At 33.0% G+C, this 19,592-nt stretch overlaps 1 protein-coding gene across 2 annotated transcripts; it reads right to left on the bottom strand.

Annotated features, from left to right (window-relative positions):
• Nucleotides 1–1,080: 1,080 nt before the first annotated feature.
• On the bottom strand, nucleotides 1,081–7,448 carry LOC117928281 (isoflavone reductase homolog). 2 transcript variants are annotated; one of them, XM_034848191.1, is made up of 5 exons: nucleotides 7,031–7,447; nucleotides 6,582–6,822; nucleotides 6,284–6,487; nucleotides 6,110–6,204; nucleotides 1,081–1,321 (listed from the first exon to the last, which is right to left on the bottom strand). In XM_034848191.1, the coding sequence occupies exons 1-5, from the start codon at nucleotides 7,358–7,360 to the stop codon at nucleotides 1,253–1,255; spliced, it is 939 nt and encodes a 312-aa protein (XP_034704082.1). In that variant the 5' UTR covers nucleotides 7,361–7,447; the 3' UTR covers nucleotides 1,081–1,252. The 2 variants fall into 2 exon arrangements, with proteins under 2 accessions (XP_034704082.1, XP_034704088.1); XM_034848197.1 differs by having other exon boundaries at nucleotides 1,247–1,321; nucleotides 6,110–6,199; nucleotides 7,031–7,448.
• Nucleotides 7,449–19,592: the final 12,144 nt, after the last annotated feature.

The following is a 19,592-nucleotide window of genomic DNA, read 5'->3' as shown; positions in this document are numbered from 1 at the left end:
ATGGAATGCCATGAAACATGGGTAAGTAATAAAAGCAATAGGCATTAAAAATGGACACTTGATTTTTGAAAAAAAAAACCACTTCCTCATAGCAATTTTAATCCTAAAAATTCATCTAAATGAATTAAATATATTTAAAAGAGTACAAAAATATGATTATATGTGTCTATGATTAGTTTTTTATTTAAAATATTTATATTTTTATATCCATGATTAAATCTCTTGTATGTATATAAAGGTTGTTTAATTCCATAAACTTGATTATGAACTACTCATCATCTTACAAGGAACTCATGACGTAAATCTTCTATACGATATTTAATACACCAGAATTATATACAATACAAATGATGTATAAGTGAACAATTAAGGATACAATAAAAATAACAAATCATGACAAATAGATTTATTAATGAAATTTTATTTTACTATATCATATCATATTTTTCAGTGTTCTATCCTAATAGATTCCAACCCTTAGCAATGGAGAACTCGATTCAATTGAATCACATTAATAGAATCTAAGAAATAATTCTAAAAGTGATCTAATAAGACCCCAATAATGTAGTTAATTGTTCTTTTAAAACTATGCTAAATGGCATAATTAATTTTATTTATTTCAAAACAAGATTATTAATTTAATATGTGATCCACAAAGACAACCCAACCAAGAGCTTAAGTAGCTGTAGACGCCATATATGATTGATTTAATGGTTATATATATATAGCCCCTTTTACTTTGGCCTTTTGCATCATCTTAAAGTAAATTTTGGTGGTATTATTTTAGATTCGGTTTGGCAGTTATTGTAAAAATCATTTTTAACTTAAAAAGAATTTCTTGAAAAAAAATAAATTAGGTGTTTAGTAAAATTAACCAGAAAATATTTTTAAAATTTTGAAAAATCACTTATAATGTTGGAAAATTAACAACTTGTGTTATGTTTTGGAAAAACGCTTAAAGTGTGTTTGATAGTAATTTTAAAAAGTATTTTTAGCACTTGTAATACTTGAAAGATAAAAATTTTAAAATGTTAAAAATACTAAAAGTGTTTCCAATAATTATTGTGAAATGAACTCTTAGATAAATGATTCTCCTACAACCAATTTCTACAAAAATGCTTCCATTAAAAATACTTGAAAGAAAAACACTTTCAAATGCATTCTTATCGACATAGGAGAACCGATACCCCAACTCCAAAGCTTTTATTTCATCACCATATAATAAGCTTTGGTAGAGAGACATGCATACTTCTTACACATAAAGCTTCAGGTATTCATCCATTCGCTTGTAATTGACCTCCGGATAGAGCGTTGCAGCTTCTTCTTGTAGGGAATTAAACCGAATTCCCAACCCGTGAGAAACAAAAAATTAGAGAAAAACAAACGCCAAAGAAAAACAATCACACGCACAAGACAGTATTTACGTGGTTCGGCAATTTGCCTACATCCACGGAGTTGCAGGGATATCACTATTATCAGGGAAGAATACAGAGTACAACCATAGCGGCTACAATATTCTCTCTCTATATATAACATGGCAACCCCACCATACTAAAAAACCCTAATTACAAAAGGTGGTTCCACAATGGGCTAAACGGGCCCAACAGGCCTCAATAAATCTCCCATTAAAAAGCCATGCAATATTATTTGGGTCGGGTCGTCAAACCGGATCAAACAAAACTAGGCTCCACAAAGCCCAACAAATCTCCCACTTGGAGACTAGTCCAATCACCAACATCAAACCGCTATCCTTCAAGAAACAATCCCTCATCCCTACAACTCATCCTCCTGTCCTCAAGCTAGAAGACCAATTGAAGCTGCGCACAGCTTCAACTTCTCAATAGTGACACCCTTAGTCAACATGTCTGCAGGGTTCTTAGATCCACAAATCTTCTCAAGTATTACCAGTTTATCTTCAACAAGATAACGGATAAAGTGGTATTTTGTTTGTATATGTTTCGACTTTGAATGAAAAGCCGAATTTTTGGCAAGAAAAATTGCACTCTGACTGTCACTGTGTAGAATGCCCATCTCCTGCTTCTTACCCAATTCATCTAAGAAACCATGTAGCCAAATCATCTCCTTTCCAGCTTCAGTTGCTGCAACATACTCAGCTTCTGTAGTAGACAAAGTAACAATCTTCTGTAGATTTGAAACCCATGATATAGCTGTACCACCTAGAGTAAAAACAAACCCAGTAGTACTCTTTCTACTATCAATATCACCAGCAAAATCAGCATCTACATAACCCTGCAATTTCAAACTTGCACCTGTGAAGCAAAGACATGTATCTAATGAACCCTTCAGATATCTTAGAATCCACTTGACTGCCTCCCAATGCTGCTTTCCAGGCCTACTCATGAATCTGCTCACAACTCCCACTGCATGTGCAATGTCTGGCCTTGTACACACCATAGCATACATCAAGCTACCAATAGCTGAGGCATAGGGCACCTTGCTCATATGGTCCCTTTCTTCTTCTGTCTTCGGTGACTGTTCTTTGCTTAGTTTGAAATGGCTCCCCAAGGGTGTGCTCACTGGTTTAGCTTCATTCATGTTGAACCTGCTGAGAACTTTCTTCACATACTCTGATTGTGAAAGCTTCAATGTACCATTAGCCTTATCTCTAATGATTCTCATACCAAGGATTTGCTTTGCAGCTCCCAAATCCTTCATTGCAAATTGTTTGGACAATTGCTTCTTCAGATTATTAATCTTCTCAATGTCAGACCCTGCAATAAGCATATCATCCACATACAACAGTAATATGATGTAAGAATTGTCAAAAGACTTAACATAGCAACAGTGATCAGCTTCACATCTCTTGAACCCAATTCTATGCATAAAACTGTCAAACTTCTTGTACCACTGTCTAGGAGCTTGTTTAAGGCCATACAAGCTCTTTCTTAGTTTGCAGACTAAACTCTCTTGTCCCTGAACAATGAACCCTTCTGGCTGAATCATGTAAAGGTCTTCCTCCAAGTCACCATGAAGGAATGCTGTCTTCACATCTAACTGTTCAAGATGTAAGTTTTCTGCAGCCACCATTCCAAGTACAAGTCTAATTGTTGACATCTTCACAACTGGAGAAAATATCTCTGTGTAGTCAATGCCCTCCTTCTGCTGGAACCCTTTAACAACTAATCTGGCCTTGTAACGTTTACTACCATCATGCTCATTCTTTATTCTGTATACCCACTTGTTGTGCAAAGCCTTCTTTCCTACTGGCAATTCAGTCAATTCCCATGTCTGATTCCCTAACAAAGAATCCATCTCATCCTTCATGGCTAACTCCCACTTGCTTGAATTCTCATCTTGCAAGGCTTCATCATAACACTCTGGCTCACCACCATCAGTCAACAGGAGATAATTTAAAACAGGTGAATAACGCTGCGGAGGTCTAATGTTCCTGGAAGATCTGCGAACTTCAACTACAGGTGTACTCAGATCTACCTGTGAATTTACATTCTCCTTATCTTCTTCACCCCCCTTCTGGACAGTACTTTCAGTCAATTCATCTAAGTTGACAAACTTAGATTTCTTTTGATCTATCTCTGTAACATCTGACACTACAGTTGACCTGTCCTTGTACATAACCTGTTCATTAAATATCACATTTCTACTTCTGATGATTTTCCTGTTTTGTTCATCCCAAAACCTATAGCCAAATTTCTCATCACCATAGCCAATGAAAAAACATATTTTTGACTTTGCATCAAGTTTGCTACGAGCATCAGAATCAATATGAACATAAGAAACACAACCAAAAACTTTTAAATGTGAAAACTTCACCTCTTTACCGCTCCAAACCTCCTCAGGAAGTCTGAACTCCATGGGAACTGATGGTCCTCGGTTTATCAGGTAAGCTGCAGTGCTAACAGCATCAGCCCAAAAAGTTTTTGGTAGTCCAGCATGCAACCTCATACTTCTAGCACGCTCATTGAGAGTTCTATTCATGCGCTCAGCCACACCATTCTGCTGTGGTGTCCCAGGAATGGTCTTCTCCATCCTAATTCCCTGTGCAGCGCAATACTCACTGAACCCTCCATCTATGTACTCTCCTCCATTATCTGACCTCAAACATTTTACTTTCAAACCTGTTTCTGTCTCAACCATGGCCTTCCACTTCTTAAAAGTTTCAAATACATCAGATTTATTTTTCAGAAAATAAACCCATACCTTTCTACTTGAGTCATCAATAAAAGTGATGTAGTACCTTGAACCTCCTAGGGATGCAACCGGAGAAGGCCCCCACAAATCAGTGTGTACTAGTTCCAATTTTTCAGCCTTCGGTGTCCTGCCAGTTTTCAAGAAGCTCACCTTTTTTTGCTTTCCTAAGATGCAACTTTCACACATGTCAAAATCAATGGACTTCAATTCTGGTAGTTTTCCTTTTGACAGCAACATCTTCATCCCTTTCTCACTCATGTGACCAAGTCTGCGGTGCCATAGGCTTGTATCAGTACTTGCATCAGCAACTGCAATTGTGTCTCTTGGACATGAGGTCATATACAGAGTACCAGTCTTCTTTCCGCGAGCCAATACCCTAGCTCCCTTTGTAACCTTCCAAGTACCACCAACAAATAGTATTGCATGTCCTTCATCATCAAGTTGTCCAACAGAAATCAGATTCCTCCTCAGGTCAGGAATATGTCGAACCTTCTCCAGTAACCAAACAGACCCATTGGGCAAAGATATCCGGACGTCTCCCAGACCCACAACATCCAAGGCTGAACCATCAGCCAAATACACCTTACCAAAATCACCTGCAACATAATTCTGTATGATTTCTCGGTGTGGAGTGGTATGAAACGAAGCTCCTGAATCCAAAACCCAATCATCAAGTGGACTGTCTACTGCAAGAAGTAATGCATCTTGTACCTCTTCTGTTACAGCATTAGCAGAATCATCTTCATTCTTCTTCTTAGGGCTTTTGCATTGCCTTTTAAAGTGACCTGGTTTCCCACAATTCCAGCATTGTACTTGTTGGCCTGATCTAGATTTGCTTCTGTTCCGATTAGAATTTCTGGAATTTGATCTACCCTGATTTGAATTTCTGTTATTACCTCTACCTCTTGTCTCAAGGTTTAGGGCAGAACCAGATCCTGAGGTTTCACCTGCATCTCTTCGGCGAATCTCCTCAGCCAGAATTAAATCTCGTATATCATTGTACTTGAGCTTTTCCTTTCCCGTAGAATTGCTTACTGCCATCCTCATTGCCTCCCAACTGTTTGGCAAAGAAGCCAAGACGATCAGAGCACGAATCTCATCATCAAAATCAATTTCTACAGACGACAATTGATTTGTGATTGTATTAAATTCATTCAGATGTTGTGCTACTGATGCATTCTCTGCCATCTTCAAATTAAACAATTTCTTCATCAGATGCACCTTATTGTTTGCGGACGGCTTTTCATACATACCGGACAAAGCCTTCATCAAATCTGCTGTGGTCTTCTCCTTTACAACATTATGTGCAACAGACCTAGACAGAGTTAACCTAATAACTCCTAGAACCTGTCTGTCAAGAAGCGCCCATTCCTCAGCCTTCATACTCTCAGGTTTTGTCCCCAAAAGAGGTAGATGCAATTTCCTCCCATAGAGATAATCTTCAATCTGCATCCTCCAATACGCAAAGTCTGTGCCATCAAACTTTTCTATTCCAGACGCCTTTCCTGCTTCCTCTGCCATTGCTCCCACTCAAAACCTAACCCTAGGCTCTGATACCAGTTGTAGGGAATTAAACCGAATTCCCAACCCGTGAGAAACAAAAAATTAGAGAAAAACAAACGCCAAAGAAAAACAATCACACGCACAAGACAGTATTTACGTGGTTCGGCAATTTGCCTACATCCACGGAGTTGCAGGGATATCACTATTATCAGGGAAGAATACAGAGTACAACCATAGCGGCTACAATATTCTCTCTCTATATATAACATGGCAACCCCACCATACTAAAAAACCCTAATTACAAAAGGTGGTTCCACAATGGGCTAAACGGGCCCAACAGGCCTCAATAAATCTCCCATTAAAAAGCCATGCAATATTATTTGGGTCGGGTCGTCAAACCGGATCAAACAAAACTAGGCTCCACAAAGCCCAACACTTCTCCCTCTTCTCCAATCTCAAAGTTCGTCAAACAACCCTCGTAGTAAATGTGATAGAAATGTCCTACCCCAACTTGGAATGTGAAGTCCTGACCTACACCATAGAAAGAATAAATGCATGTAGATAAATGAATGTAAAGTAAAGTTGGAAGTCAATATTTCTCATTTATTACCTTCCATAGAGGCTAGAAAGTCTTCTTTAGAGATGCTAAACTTGTCTAGTTTCTTCCCCGTGAGCTTTTCCCATATCTCAACTAATTGCCTCTGGGAGAGAATGTTTTCTGGTGGCCTAATGTAAACTGTCTTGTTCAATGTACGAGGATCATCTATTGTTTTCATTGTGTATGTTGCGATATCATATTCCTCCACGAAAACCGCTGCGTAATACCCCGTAAAACATGCACATATATACTCCATCATCATGCAAAGAGTTAATTTGTATCACAAAATTTTATAATTAATTGTAAGTACCTTTGACATTGCCATCTCCATATAGACAAACCTTTTCCTTTGGAGGGGTGAGAACACCCACCTGACCTAGGCTCGGAACAAAGTAGCCTGCAAAGCAGTTGGAAGACACGTAAGTGTGGGGGATGTTGGCTTCTTCTATGGCCTTCCTCACAATCATCTTCTCATCAAATGTTACTCTTCCTGGTTCAAGTGCATCTCCCATCCTTGCTGGGTCCATTCCAAACTCTGAAGGCAAGAATCGCTACCAAAATTTTGTACAAAATTAGTATCGATCTTATATTTTGATATCGATAGAATTATTAGTACAGACCCATCAAAAGGGTGAGGAAATTACTAGGAGTGGTTGCCAAAGGTGTCACATGCTAGACCCTTGTTCCCTTGTTTTTAATGCGATGTGCAAATATAACCTTCTTTATGTATCAAAATTAAGACTATATATACATATATACCTTAATGTTTCCAGCTTCTTTGATGGCCTCGACAAGTTTGATCTGCAACAAAATGTTGTGACTCCTGAAATGGACCCCAGACATGGTACAGATTACCACATCTACTTTCTTCACTGCTTCCACCAGACTCTTATGATCTGCAAAGGAGCCCTCCACAAGGGTAGCCCCTTTGGCCTTGAAGGACAGCAGCATCTGCAGTTTATCGATGTCCATACCGATTTCCGGGCGTTGGAGGACGAAGGTGGGATGGCCTTGGGCTAAGCTTGCCTTCACTATCCTCCTTCCAACGTAGCCTGTTCCACCCACAACAAGAACCTTGCTCTTTTCCATCTTCTCTTCTCTACTCTTATTTGCCTTCCACTCTCACAAGTCACAACCAAGGGTTTGTATATATGGAGGATTTAGCAATGGAAGTGATAGCTAAAAACTTCAGAATAAAAAACTATACTTGATTAAAAAATGATAATAATTTTCCATGCAGTAGAAATAGCCATCTCCTCCCCCTTCCAGTGTTCTGATGAGAAAAGTGAAAAACAGGAGAGAGATTCGATGGTGAGAAAAAAAATATAATTAAAAAGATGAATATGTATTAAAAAATGATTATTTTAAAATATGAAGAAAATGCCAAAAACTAAGTCATTAGATTCTTTATATATATATATATATATATATATATATATATATATATATATATATATATAAATGATGATTTTAAAAATAAAGAGAATGCGAAAATAGGAATCAATGGATTCTTTGAATATATATTAAAAAAATATTGATTATTTTGAAATATGAAGAAAATGCCAAAATATCGATAATTAGATTTTGTGAATATGTATAAAAAATTATAACTATTGAAAGAATTTTTTTCAAAAAAAATAAAAGAATGATTAATCAAAACTTGTTAACATATTTGGACAAAAAAATATATATATATCTAACCAATATCTTCACCTATATTTGATAATGATTATAGAAAGCACTGCTAGTCTTTCTAATACTTGAAAATTATTATCTTTTAAGGGTTAAAAACATTTTCTAAAATTGTTATTAATCAGACTCCTAATTTATAAAATAAAAAAAGTCGTTATTGTAATATTTATCACTTTAATTTCTTATTTTAAAAATTTTAAAAATAAAATTAACTTTATAATTACAAATTATCAAGATATATAAATATTTAATAAAAATAAGATTGCTAATATTTTATAAAATATAAATTTTAAATAAAGGATTAATTTGATAACAAATATTATAAATACAAATTTCAATAATTTTAATAATTTAAACAAATTGGCAAATTTTAATAACATCCGTGATGTTAATTTTTCTAATTCTATCACAGTTTTGTTTTTTTGAATCATTACAATTTTTTCCTCTTTCTATTATTCTACAATATTATGAAACATCATTTATCTTATACGTGAATAATTGTTTCCGTTTTTAATCAGTCTAATATATATATATATATATATATAAAACTTTTTATGCGATACATGGATAAAAATAATAAATAATGTTAATTTTCGACAACCAAAACAGGTAAATGAAATTCAAATTTTATATATATAATATATCCAGAACACATTTACCAAGCAGTCGAAGACAAAGGCGGGCTACCCACCAAAGATATATACAAACAGATCACGTGACATTTTTTTCTGTGCAACATTGTCCTCACTTTGAATAGTGTGTATCAGCTGAATTTGAATTCAATGAAGCATCTCTCATCAATTTCAATGAAATGGGAATTTCATTTGCATTTCATATCAATCCCATGACTTTCATTCCTCACTTCCTTCTCTTCATTCTGCCACTCCCTCCAAGTAATAATAAGTTACTTTAAAAAAAATATATATAGTCTATAAAAATTCTTATTTTTACTGTATTTTGTATTTCATTTTATTTTAGTTTATTATAAAATAAGGTTTTTATTTATTATTTTTTAAAGTTTTTTTTTATTATTTAGATTTTATAAGAAGTAGGTAATTTAATTTATTTTATTGCTTAGAAAAATATGAGGTTATTCTTCACTCATGAAATTACTCATAGGAGTGAATATATAGTCATAAAATTTTATTCCTGAAAAGAAATCTTAAATTTATAATTTTTAGGTCTATTTCAAATTAATTGATGAGATTTAGTTACACCTTTGGATTTGTTGTGTAGGAATTGATACATGTCCTCAAGATATATTCAATATACAAAACATTGAATATACATTTGCGAAATCACTACAAAAGATTACTTCAACCTCTTTCGATGTAAAATCCATGGGTTTATTGACAAAAATAATAATATATTAAATTTGAAAGTCTTATAATAGTCAACCTTATACATGTTCTTCATCTTAGCCATGTAGTGCCATTTTGTATTCCTTAGTAGATCACTTCAGAGCCATATTGAAGCTTGGAGGCTCAAATTCTTGACCTTTGTTCTTTCTTTTTGAAAACATTTTCAAAATTCTTTTAGTCAAAATCTTGATTGTGGGAGTTTATGATCAATGGTGAAGTAACAAGATTTTTTTTAGGGTTATGGAAAAGAGATTTCTTTATGAAAATGCAAAATCCTTGGTTGGAATAGAATAAGAAGTTTAATAAAGTTATAAAAATGAAAACCAACAAGGAAACAATATTCTAAATTTTCTTAAAATTTTTTAATTTCTTTTCACATTAAATTTGGTTTTGTCATTTCTTAACCAAATCCAAAACTACATACTTGTCTTCTTTGTTATTGCTTAACCAAATCCAAAACTACATACAATTTGTTTCAAATTGTGTATCTTTCTACAATGTCGATATAAGACTTACTAGTAATAAAGTAATTTCGAATGAGAAATGTCTAAAGCAAAATTGCTAACTAAATTACTAACAATCTTCTCATTTGGCAATTTGAAACAAAACAATAAGATTATAATAAGATCTCTAAAATTTCTCCTGCTAAGATCCTAAAATTCTTTTCAACCTAGTCCTCACCTAAGATCTCTTAATATGAATAACACAATCTTTTTTATCTCCTTTCTTTTCTCTATATAAACTTGTCACCTGAAACACACTCAAACTCACTCAAATAACAAGATACTTGTAAAACATATAGTATGTAGGAAGGAAAAAAAATGACCATGAAATTTACACCTTGCATAAACATCTAGTAACACAATATATATCTTCCCTACAAATAGAAAAATAAATCAATATCTCCCCATTTGGAACAATACAATATATTTCACTAATTCAATAATCAAAATCAAACATATGTATAATAAAAAATTTGTTTCCCCTCCTTCATTATCACAAAAATGACTAAGAAATGAATACAATTAAACATTCATAAAGCAAATCATATATTAGGATATGAAGAAGGAGAGCCACTCTCCTACGATTACTCTTACAGGATGTCATGAATCATCGGAAAGTGATGAAAGTAATATAAACTAAAAACGAGGAATTGATTTTTATTTTTTTTAAATCACTTCTTAAAAATGCTTTTAATCACGATGAATTCATTTTAAATGAATTTAAATTAACAAAATAAAAAATACACTATTTTCATTAAAATTCTCGACAATAAGTGAGGTAAATACAAAACTCGATTACTCAATAAAAATTTAGTATTTCACCAATCATATAGAGTCACATAATAGGAAAACATCCATAATTCAATACTAAAATCAATATAGTATCCAAATCATAAAATAATGATTCTATACTAAGATATTACCTTATTGTTGATTACCCATCTCAAAGAACTTTAAATAATCATTCAATCGATCATAGGAAAAGTTAGCCTAAGGTTTCCCCTATTGTACTTTTGATAATAGAAAAATAAAATTAAAGAATTAATGTTTTATTTGAGCTTAAATGTTTCAATATCAAATCAAGAGTCAGTGAAGATGAAGACGGAAATGTAAGGACCTCAGTGCTTTAAAGAACCCTTAGGAACACAAATGTAAAGTTGAACTTGGTGCACCAAAGTTATAATTCCTTAATTTATATTTGTTCTTGGTGGCAAAGAAAACAAGTTTTTACATGTTGAAGAAGGCCTTGTATGTTTTGAAACAAGTTCCTCATGCATGGTATACCCAAATTGATAGCTACTTCATTGAAAATGACGTTAATAGAAGCAAGACTAAATCTACTCATGTAAAGAGCAAAGGTGGCTTTAAGATCGTTATTGTTGCCTTTATATTGATGATTTGATTTTTACTAGAAATGATAAAGAGTTGATTGAAAAAGTCATAAAAAAAAATACAAAATGAGTGACATGCATGGGATTGTTGCACTACTTTTTTTTCGAATGAAGTCTATCAAGGTGAAGATAAAGTGTTTATTTTCTATAAAAAAAAAAAAAAAAAAGAAGGGTATGTTGAATGTATCCTAAAAAAAACGTCATGACTAGTTGAAAACCTTTAGCAAATCCCATAGTTATGAATGAAAAGTTGAAGAAAAAAGATGGGAGGAAAAAAAAAGTAGATAAAACTCATTTTTGAAGCTTGGATCAAAATCTCTTGTATCTCATGGTACAAGACGTGACACCATGTTTGCAACAAGTCTACTTAATTATAAGATTCATGTACTCTCCTAGTTATGTTCATTTTGGGGCAATGAAATGAGTTTTGAGATATTTGCAAAGCATAGTGAAGTGAGAATAAAATATATTAGAAATACATAAGTGAAGCTGACTGGCTATTGTGATAGTGATTAAGGTAGCTATGTTGATGATATGATCAAAAGCACATCAAGCTATGCATTCTCCCTTAACTCATGTGAATTTTTTAATTAGTGTTAAAAAGCAAGATTTTATGGCTCAGTCTTCTTTTAAAGAAGTATATATATATATTTCAACTTCCTTAACACTTTCGGGTGTGAAAAAACCCTGAAGTCTAGTAGGGTAACACCTAAATCAAGGGGGTGGGGTGGGGTGGGGTGGGGGTGGATGGGTATATTTAAAATTTTAAATAAAGATTATATGTATTACCGACTTTTTCCTTGTTAGTAGTTAGGGATTATTGATTCGATTAAAGATAAACAATACAAGCAATACAATAATATATATATATATATATATATATATATATATATATATTTAAACAGTCAGGTACAAGGATTTTTACGTGGAAAAACCCCCATACTAACTATGGAGATAAAAAAACCACAAGTTCCAAGGCCACTAATCTAAATCCATTATATGAGATCAAGTTACATATATTTACTTGGATGCTTTACCTTAAAGACTTACTCTTCAGTACCTACAACTTGATCCATGTCCGCGACACAACGACCTCTGATTGCTTTAGTGAATACATTTTAGCATTGTTGAAGGGATGAAAGTCTTCAACTTAAGATTCAAAGATTGAATCCTTGAATAAGAGATCGAGAATGGTGTGGCTCGTTAGGTGTTCTCCTTAATGAAACCCTCACAATAAGTTTGAGATCTCTAATCCTTAAGGGGTTATAATGAGGTATATATAAGTAACTAACCCAAAGAGTTTCAGTTTTGGAAGAGTTTTAAATTGAATTTGCGTGAAAAAATCTCAATAAATTAGCATTATCGCTTGAGACAATTCAAGCATCGCTTGAGCAACTCAAGCACTTGAGCGGTGTGGAACACTTGAGTGGTCTTCAACGTTTGAGCGCTTTAGGCCACTTGAAATTTAAAGCATTTTAAGTTAAAAAAAAAAACAAAATTGATTCTTTCTATAATTCGTAGGAGCCTAACTTTCCATAAGTAAAACCTTTTTATACATATGACTTCCCAGTTGGATGAACAACAACCTTTGATCTTCAATGGAGAGCAAGTCATTATCTTAAAGAACTTATATGGCTAAACATTAAAAGGAACAAAATTGTCAACATACAAACATGACTCAATGTCCTAACAATCTTCCCTTTTAGCAATTTGGTGACAAAACATCATTACATAAACTCATATGTACTCTCATAAAGTAGTTTACATAACACATGTTAACATTCAATTAAAAATAAATTAAAGGAATGAATTTCACAAACTTGTAGAACTAATCTTCCAACCTTGTAACTTGCACACATATAGAAAACTATATCAAAGGTAAAGCAATATGTGAGATAAGATATTGTCAAGAAAACAAAACATAATAATTGGAGATTTTGCTTGATGCGTTGTGAAAACATAAAAGATGAATAGATCCCTGTAGCGACACTAATATACAAAGCTAAGCTTGAAAGGAATATAAATGTATCCAAATCAACCAGACATAATAGAAGCTTGATAAGACACAATAGATCAATAATAAATCACAAAGGTCTATTTCCAACCAGAAAATAAGGTGTGAAGATCATGGGAAGAAGCTTTTGTGACTTCGAATAGTTTTAAAGAGATGAACAATTCAAATAGAAATATCTTGCAAGAAACATCCGCATCAAGTATTTCTCTTAAACTTCTAAGTTATGCTTTCAACAATTGATTTGGTTTCCTCCGGTGTTTCAAGTTTAATTTCCTCCAATATTTCAATTAACTTCCCTTAAGAATAAAATAAAAGAAAGAATGTATAAAATAATTTAAAAAATATAACTTTAAAAAACATAATTCTCCCTAAAGAATATTTTAACTCTTTTGGTCAAGGAAATTTTTAATTATCTATTCTCAATTAGTTTTCAAGATTAATATGCTTCCCTTATTTAAGTGAGTGAAATATTGTTAATGATCTCCCCATTTTTGTCACAACATAGTCTTAGTTTTAAAACAAACTTTCAAGTTCAAAGGCCAGAGTTAATCATAATCTCAGTTTTAAAACTCAATGCATAATCATTAATGTATAAGAGGGCCAACATAGAAACATAAGTATTGATGTTCAAGGGAATACGATTTACTATCTAGATCTGTATTTCAAAATTGATTATTTAGAAAAGATCCAATCATGCTTTTGGTCAAATTAAAGTACACATCTAGTCAATTTGATCTAAGATTGCAAAATTTCTGTTTAACACGACCTCGTTGATCTACAAACAACACAACTTTACTCCCCCTTGATTTGATATCATTTTTTTTTTTTTAAAGTAGAGGCATTGTACACCATGATCACTATTGATTTATTTTATTTTATTTTCATTCATGGTTGCCTTTGTATCTACTTTAGGGGTGCTTCCAAATGTTGCAAGTAAGCAACTTACATTTAAGAACATGAATCTTGGAAAGTGTATGAGAATTATGCTTAACTAAGTATTCAATTTTTTGCACTGACTCACTTCGGGAAACAATTATAATGATCATAGTCAAACCAGACATGTGGATAATAAGATTTGAGCATGACAAAGGATCTTTCCAAAGTGAACAAAGTCTACTTTATGAGTTAAACTTAAGAAGTCCCCCTTTTAATCAAGCATAAGATGTAACTACGGTTGAAATTCCACTATATAAAGACATTTAATTATTAGAAATCAATACACATCAATAGTGATTAACAATTGTCTAAGAATCAATCCACATAAAGCCTTGTAGATATAGTATATTTCTCCAGTTCATAAACTCGAGATATAACAAATTATGCTAATATATCAAGTAAATAAACAAAAATCATATGTCCAAAGTAAACAAAAAGAAAACCAGAGGAAAACAAAAAAATGAAACAAATAAGCTCAAAACTTTTTAGGCCTATAACTCTAGATGATCAATTGATTAGGCATACACCTAGGGATTTCCTAAAGAACTCAAACCTAAGAGAATCTAGCGATTTGGTAAGGAAATCTGCCAATTGATATTCAATGGGGACAAACTCTAGAGAGATAACATTACATTCAATAAGATCCCTTATGAAATGATGTCAAATTTCATTGTGTTTAGTATGAGAATGAAGAACATGATTTTTTTGAGATATTTATAGTGCTAGAGTTGTCACGGTGTATGTTCATGGTCTCTTGCTCAATTTCATAGTCTTTTAGTATTAGCTTCATCCATAAGAGTTTTGGACAACAGCTTCCAACAACAATATATTTAGCTTTGACAGTAGATAAAGATATAGAATTTTGTTTCTTACTAAGCCAAGCCATAAAACAATCACCAAAAAAAGAAAAAAAAACACCAGATGTGTTTTTTTTTTTATCATTGACATTTTCGGCCCATTCAACATCGGAATAACCAATAATCACAAAAGAAGAATCATAGGGATAGCACAAACCATAGTCAAAAGTCTCATTTATATAACTTATAATTCTTTTAACATAAATTAATTGTAGCTCTTTGTTGTTTGCTTGGTACCTAGTACAAGCTCCAACACTAAAAGATATGTTAGGATGACTTGTTGTGAGGTATAATAAGCTTTCTATCATACTCCTATAAAACTTTTACTCAACATCCTTTATAGATGTATCATTGTTAAGCTTCATGGTAGTGCTTATAGGTGTCTTAAAGTGTTTGGTGGATTCTAGACCGAATTTCTTCACTAACTCCCTAGCATATTTGAATTGAGAAAATAAGATTCTATCTTTTAGTTGTCTAATTTGCAATCCTAGGAAGAAAGTTAGTTCAACTATCATGCTCATTTCAAATTCAATCTTCATTTCCTCGGTAAAACTAAGGGCAAAGTCACTAGAGGTGGCTCCCAAAACAATATCATCAACATAAATTTGTGCCACTAACAACTCATCCTTGGACCAATGTATAAACAAGGTTCTATCAACTCCCCTTCTCTCAAACTTTTTCTCCAAAAGATAGGTCATGAGCCTCTTATACCAAGCTCTAGGAGCTTTCTTTAATCCATAAAGGGTTTTCTTTAACCTATAGACATGATTGGGGAATTTCAAATCCTTGAAACCTTAGGTTGTTCAACATAAACCTCTTCACTCATAATCCTATTTAGAAAAGCACTCTTGACATCCATTTGGTAAAACTTTATCCTCAATGAGCATGCTATTGCCAAAAGTACAAATGTCTCTTTATAATCAATCCTCTCTATCTGTGAGTATCCTTGGGCAACTAATCTTCCTTTGTTCCTTACAATGATCCCATTTTCTTCTTATTATTCTTGAAAATCCATTTTTTACCTATGACATGCTTATTATTAGGCCTAGGAATTAAATACTACACATCATAGTGAATTGATTTAACTCTTCCTAGAGAGTGGTAGTCCAAGACTCATCTTCTAAAGCTTTTTCTACATTTTTTGGCTCCAATTGGGAGGTATAGCATGCAAGACCCATCTCATTGTTGGCATCTTAAATCTAAGCAATAGAAGTAATACTAATTTTTTTTAAAATTGATTTTTTAGGGTTAAAGTACTAACCTTTAGGTTTGGATGTTCCCAAACCTTAAATTCCAAGTGTTGAAGATGACTTTAAATTTGTTGGAGGTCTCGTAAAACCACAATCTTCCACCTGATGACTCAATCTTGTTCTCAGCATACTTCCAACGAAGAGGAAAAGAGGGTGGAGGTTATGACTCTTTTTCTCTTTGGATGGTGGAAGATAAAAGTTATGAAAACTTTAGCTCTAAGAGGGTATTTATAGGGATCCTAACTAGGCTTAAGTGACTTGAGCCCATGTGGGCTTGGGTCACTTACTATATCCAAAATGAGTCCTAATTGAATAATTAACCCAATAGGCCTATTAATTAATCAATTAGGTCAATCTAAAGACCTTGTTCACTTACCCCTTTTCAATCTTTCATAATTACCAAAATGCCCTTATGCACAAAAGGGAACCTATAGTCAATCTAACCCTCATAATCCATGCCAACAAGGTATACAAGTTTAGAGCGGGGACCATTAGGAACTATACGAGTACTAGCTCTCTGATAATCCAATTCCAAAGTTGATTCAACATCTAACTAGAGAATCATCTGAACTCTAGTATCCTATGTAAATAACAACGAGACACTAAGTGCTCGGGTCTGTTACCTACTATCCACTGCATGCAGACTCCCCATGAAATACTATCTATAATCTAATAAGGTTGTGCTATCACCTATCAAGATTAACTCTCAAATCCTTGAGTTACAGATCTCACTTATTATGTGATCAATTGACATACTCTATCTTCAAGGAACATATGTCAAATTCCACTAAATGAATTACTATGGCCACATATTTCATGATCACATGTCCTTTAGATCACCTAAGGGGACACACTATCTCAATCTCATGAGCTATCATGGTGCTTCTATTGAGAATTAAGTGGATTAAGTTTAGTTAGAGTATAACTTAGTGGGTTGGAGTAAATTGAAGTATAGCCAAGTAAACCTACCTAAAAGATGTCTAAGTGAGCTAAAAGTGTACCTAAGGTTCAGTGAACTTCTAAAACACCTAAATGAACTATCCTAAAGTGCACCTATCTGAAGAATTCTAAACTAAATTTAAAAGGAGCTACCAAATTCATGGTGAGGGTCCAAATAAACCCCTCAACAAAGGGTCCCTGAAGGTGGCTCAGAAAGAGTAAACTGTATGAGTGTCAATGGACCCCTAAGGGATGACTATGAGTCAAGAAAGAAGCATAAGAAAGCACCTAGTATTAACATGAGTTAAGAGAACAAAATGGAGGGTCTACATATCTAATTGAGATGGAAAAAAAAGTTATGCTATATATAGATCAACACATTTGATGTTAAACAAAAACTTGGTGAACTATGTTCAAAACAACCGAATGTTGAATAAATTAGATCTTGACATGGTTTAGTGGACTTCTGAAATTCAAAATTGAAATATGTAAGATAGTAAGTTGATGCCCTTAATAACCAATGCCTTTGGTCTCTTTTAGTCTTAATATATTGTTTAGTATTGAAATTGTTTTTTTAGGATAATTAGTAACTAATGTTTTTCTTTGGATGATGTTGATTTATTCTTGCATTTATAGAAGTTAATTATATGGCTACATACTTGATTTATTTTTTTCATGCTAAAAACACAAGTTTTTATGGGTTTTTTTTAGCCTCGGGTTGTATTTGTTGTTCTCTCATGTTTTTTTCAAGCCTTTCTAGGTATAAAGGGTTGAGTTCTTAGGTTATTTACATTAAAAATGATGTTTCAGTAACTTAAAAGAGTGCTTAAAGAGTGCCCAACATTTGATACTAGGTATTAAGCACTCAAGCACTCAAAGTTACTTCCAATACTCATCTAGCACTAGAAATGCTTATGTGCTCAAAGCTGCATCAAGTGTTCTTTTACGTGTCTTTCCTGTTTTATCTTATTAGTCTTTGCCATTTTGTTTTACAGTAGGAGAAGATAGATATCATTATATTATTTCATGCATGACTTGCATCCATTCACTTTTACCATGATTGAATAGAATTTGTGAGTTATATTTATTTCCCACACACTACTTTAGTTGGGTATTTGGTTGGTTGGTGTGTGCAAGACACATGCTTGTTTAAATTGATCATTCTTGGATGTGCTATGGTCAATGCTTGTATAACTTAAAAGGATTTGATGTAGAGGAGTGATATTGAGTTATATGTAAACTTTATTTGAGATAATTGGGGGCCTTATATTATCATTATTTTGTAATAAAATTATCAAGGGGGGAGATTATTGGTACGTTAGGCCATGTAATTTAAGTTGGCAATTTTGTTTCATTTATTCTAGTATAGGACTTTATTGATTACATGTCTTATACTACATTGAAGACTCTAGGTTGTTGTGTGATCAACTGAGATGACATAGGTAAGTATAAAAAAGTCTGGAATAAGCTAATAGGAGTTATATAAGGCTTGTTGTAGACTGAAGGTTTTTTTAAATTGAGTAAAAATGTTTTTAAAGGCGCTCAAGTGCTCGTGGAAGAATTCCAATTTTGCACACTTAGATTAATTTTACAATTGTAACTGAATTAATTTTACAATTGTAATTTGATCAATTTTACAATTTTAATTGGATTTATTTTACAATCGTAATTGAATTTATTTTGAAAATTTTTATTTTACAATTACAATTGGATTTATTTTGAAAATCCTAATTTAAGTCAACTAGGTATTTGTATCCTACAAATACCTTATCTAAATAGGTTTTTGGTTTGATGCAAATATTGGAAAAACCTAATTATCCTTCTCCAAACTCCTAACTTTCAAGAGGTTGTCTTCAGATTCTTGAGGTTGGGAATAAGATATGTGTCACCTTAGGTGCTAAAGATAGATCTACGGTGTTGCATCGTGGACATGAGGTGTAGTATAGGTGCTAGGGAGTAAGATTTAGGGATTAATTTTACCAGGCATAACTGTCTATACTTTTGAATATTAATTAAATTGGAGATTTGAGGTTTTTGACCCTGTGGTTTTTAAATCCACACGTTGTGTAGGTGGTTTTCCATGTAAAAAATTGTGTCTTGTGTTGATTGTTCACTAGGCTTCCCTAATTTAAAATTAAGATAGTTAAATAATTAAAACTTTCATTCCATGACTAAAAAGAATTGAAACACCTATTCATCTCTCTCTAAGTATTACATAAGCTAGATCAAATAACTTTCAATACCCTTGTTTGTTGTTCCTGCTTTATGATTTAGTACTTGTTCTGGAGGCATGAGTCCTATAATCTACAAATGAAACTCCTAGAACAAAGATGAAAGACATAAACAGTGTTTGGAAGGCAAAAATATGAAAATAGCAT

Source organism: Vitis riparia, chromosome 2 (assembly GCF_004353265.1).
Source record: "Vitis riparia cultivar Riparia Gloire de Montpellier isolate 1030 chromosome 2, EGFV_Vit.rip_1.0, whole genome shotgun sequence".
In the NCBI taxonomy this organism is placed as follows: Eukaryota; Viridiplantae; Streptophyta; class Magnoliopsida; order Vitales; family Vitaceae; genus Vitis; species Vitis riparia.
Note: the sequence above shows the minus strand (reverse complement) of the source record. Positions and strands in the feature narration are given on the sequence as shown.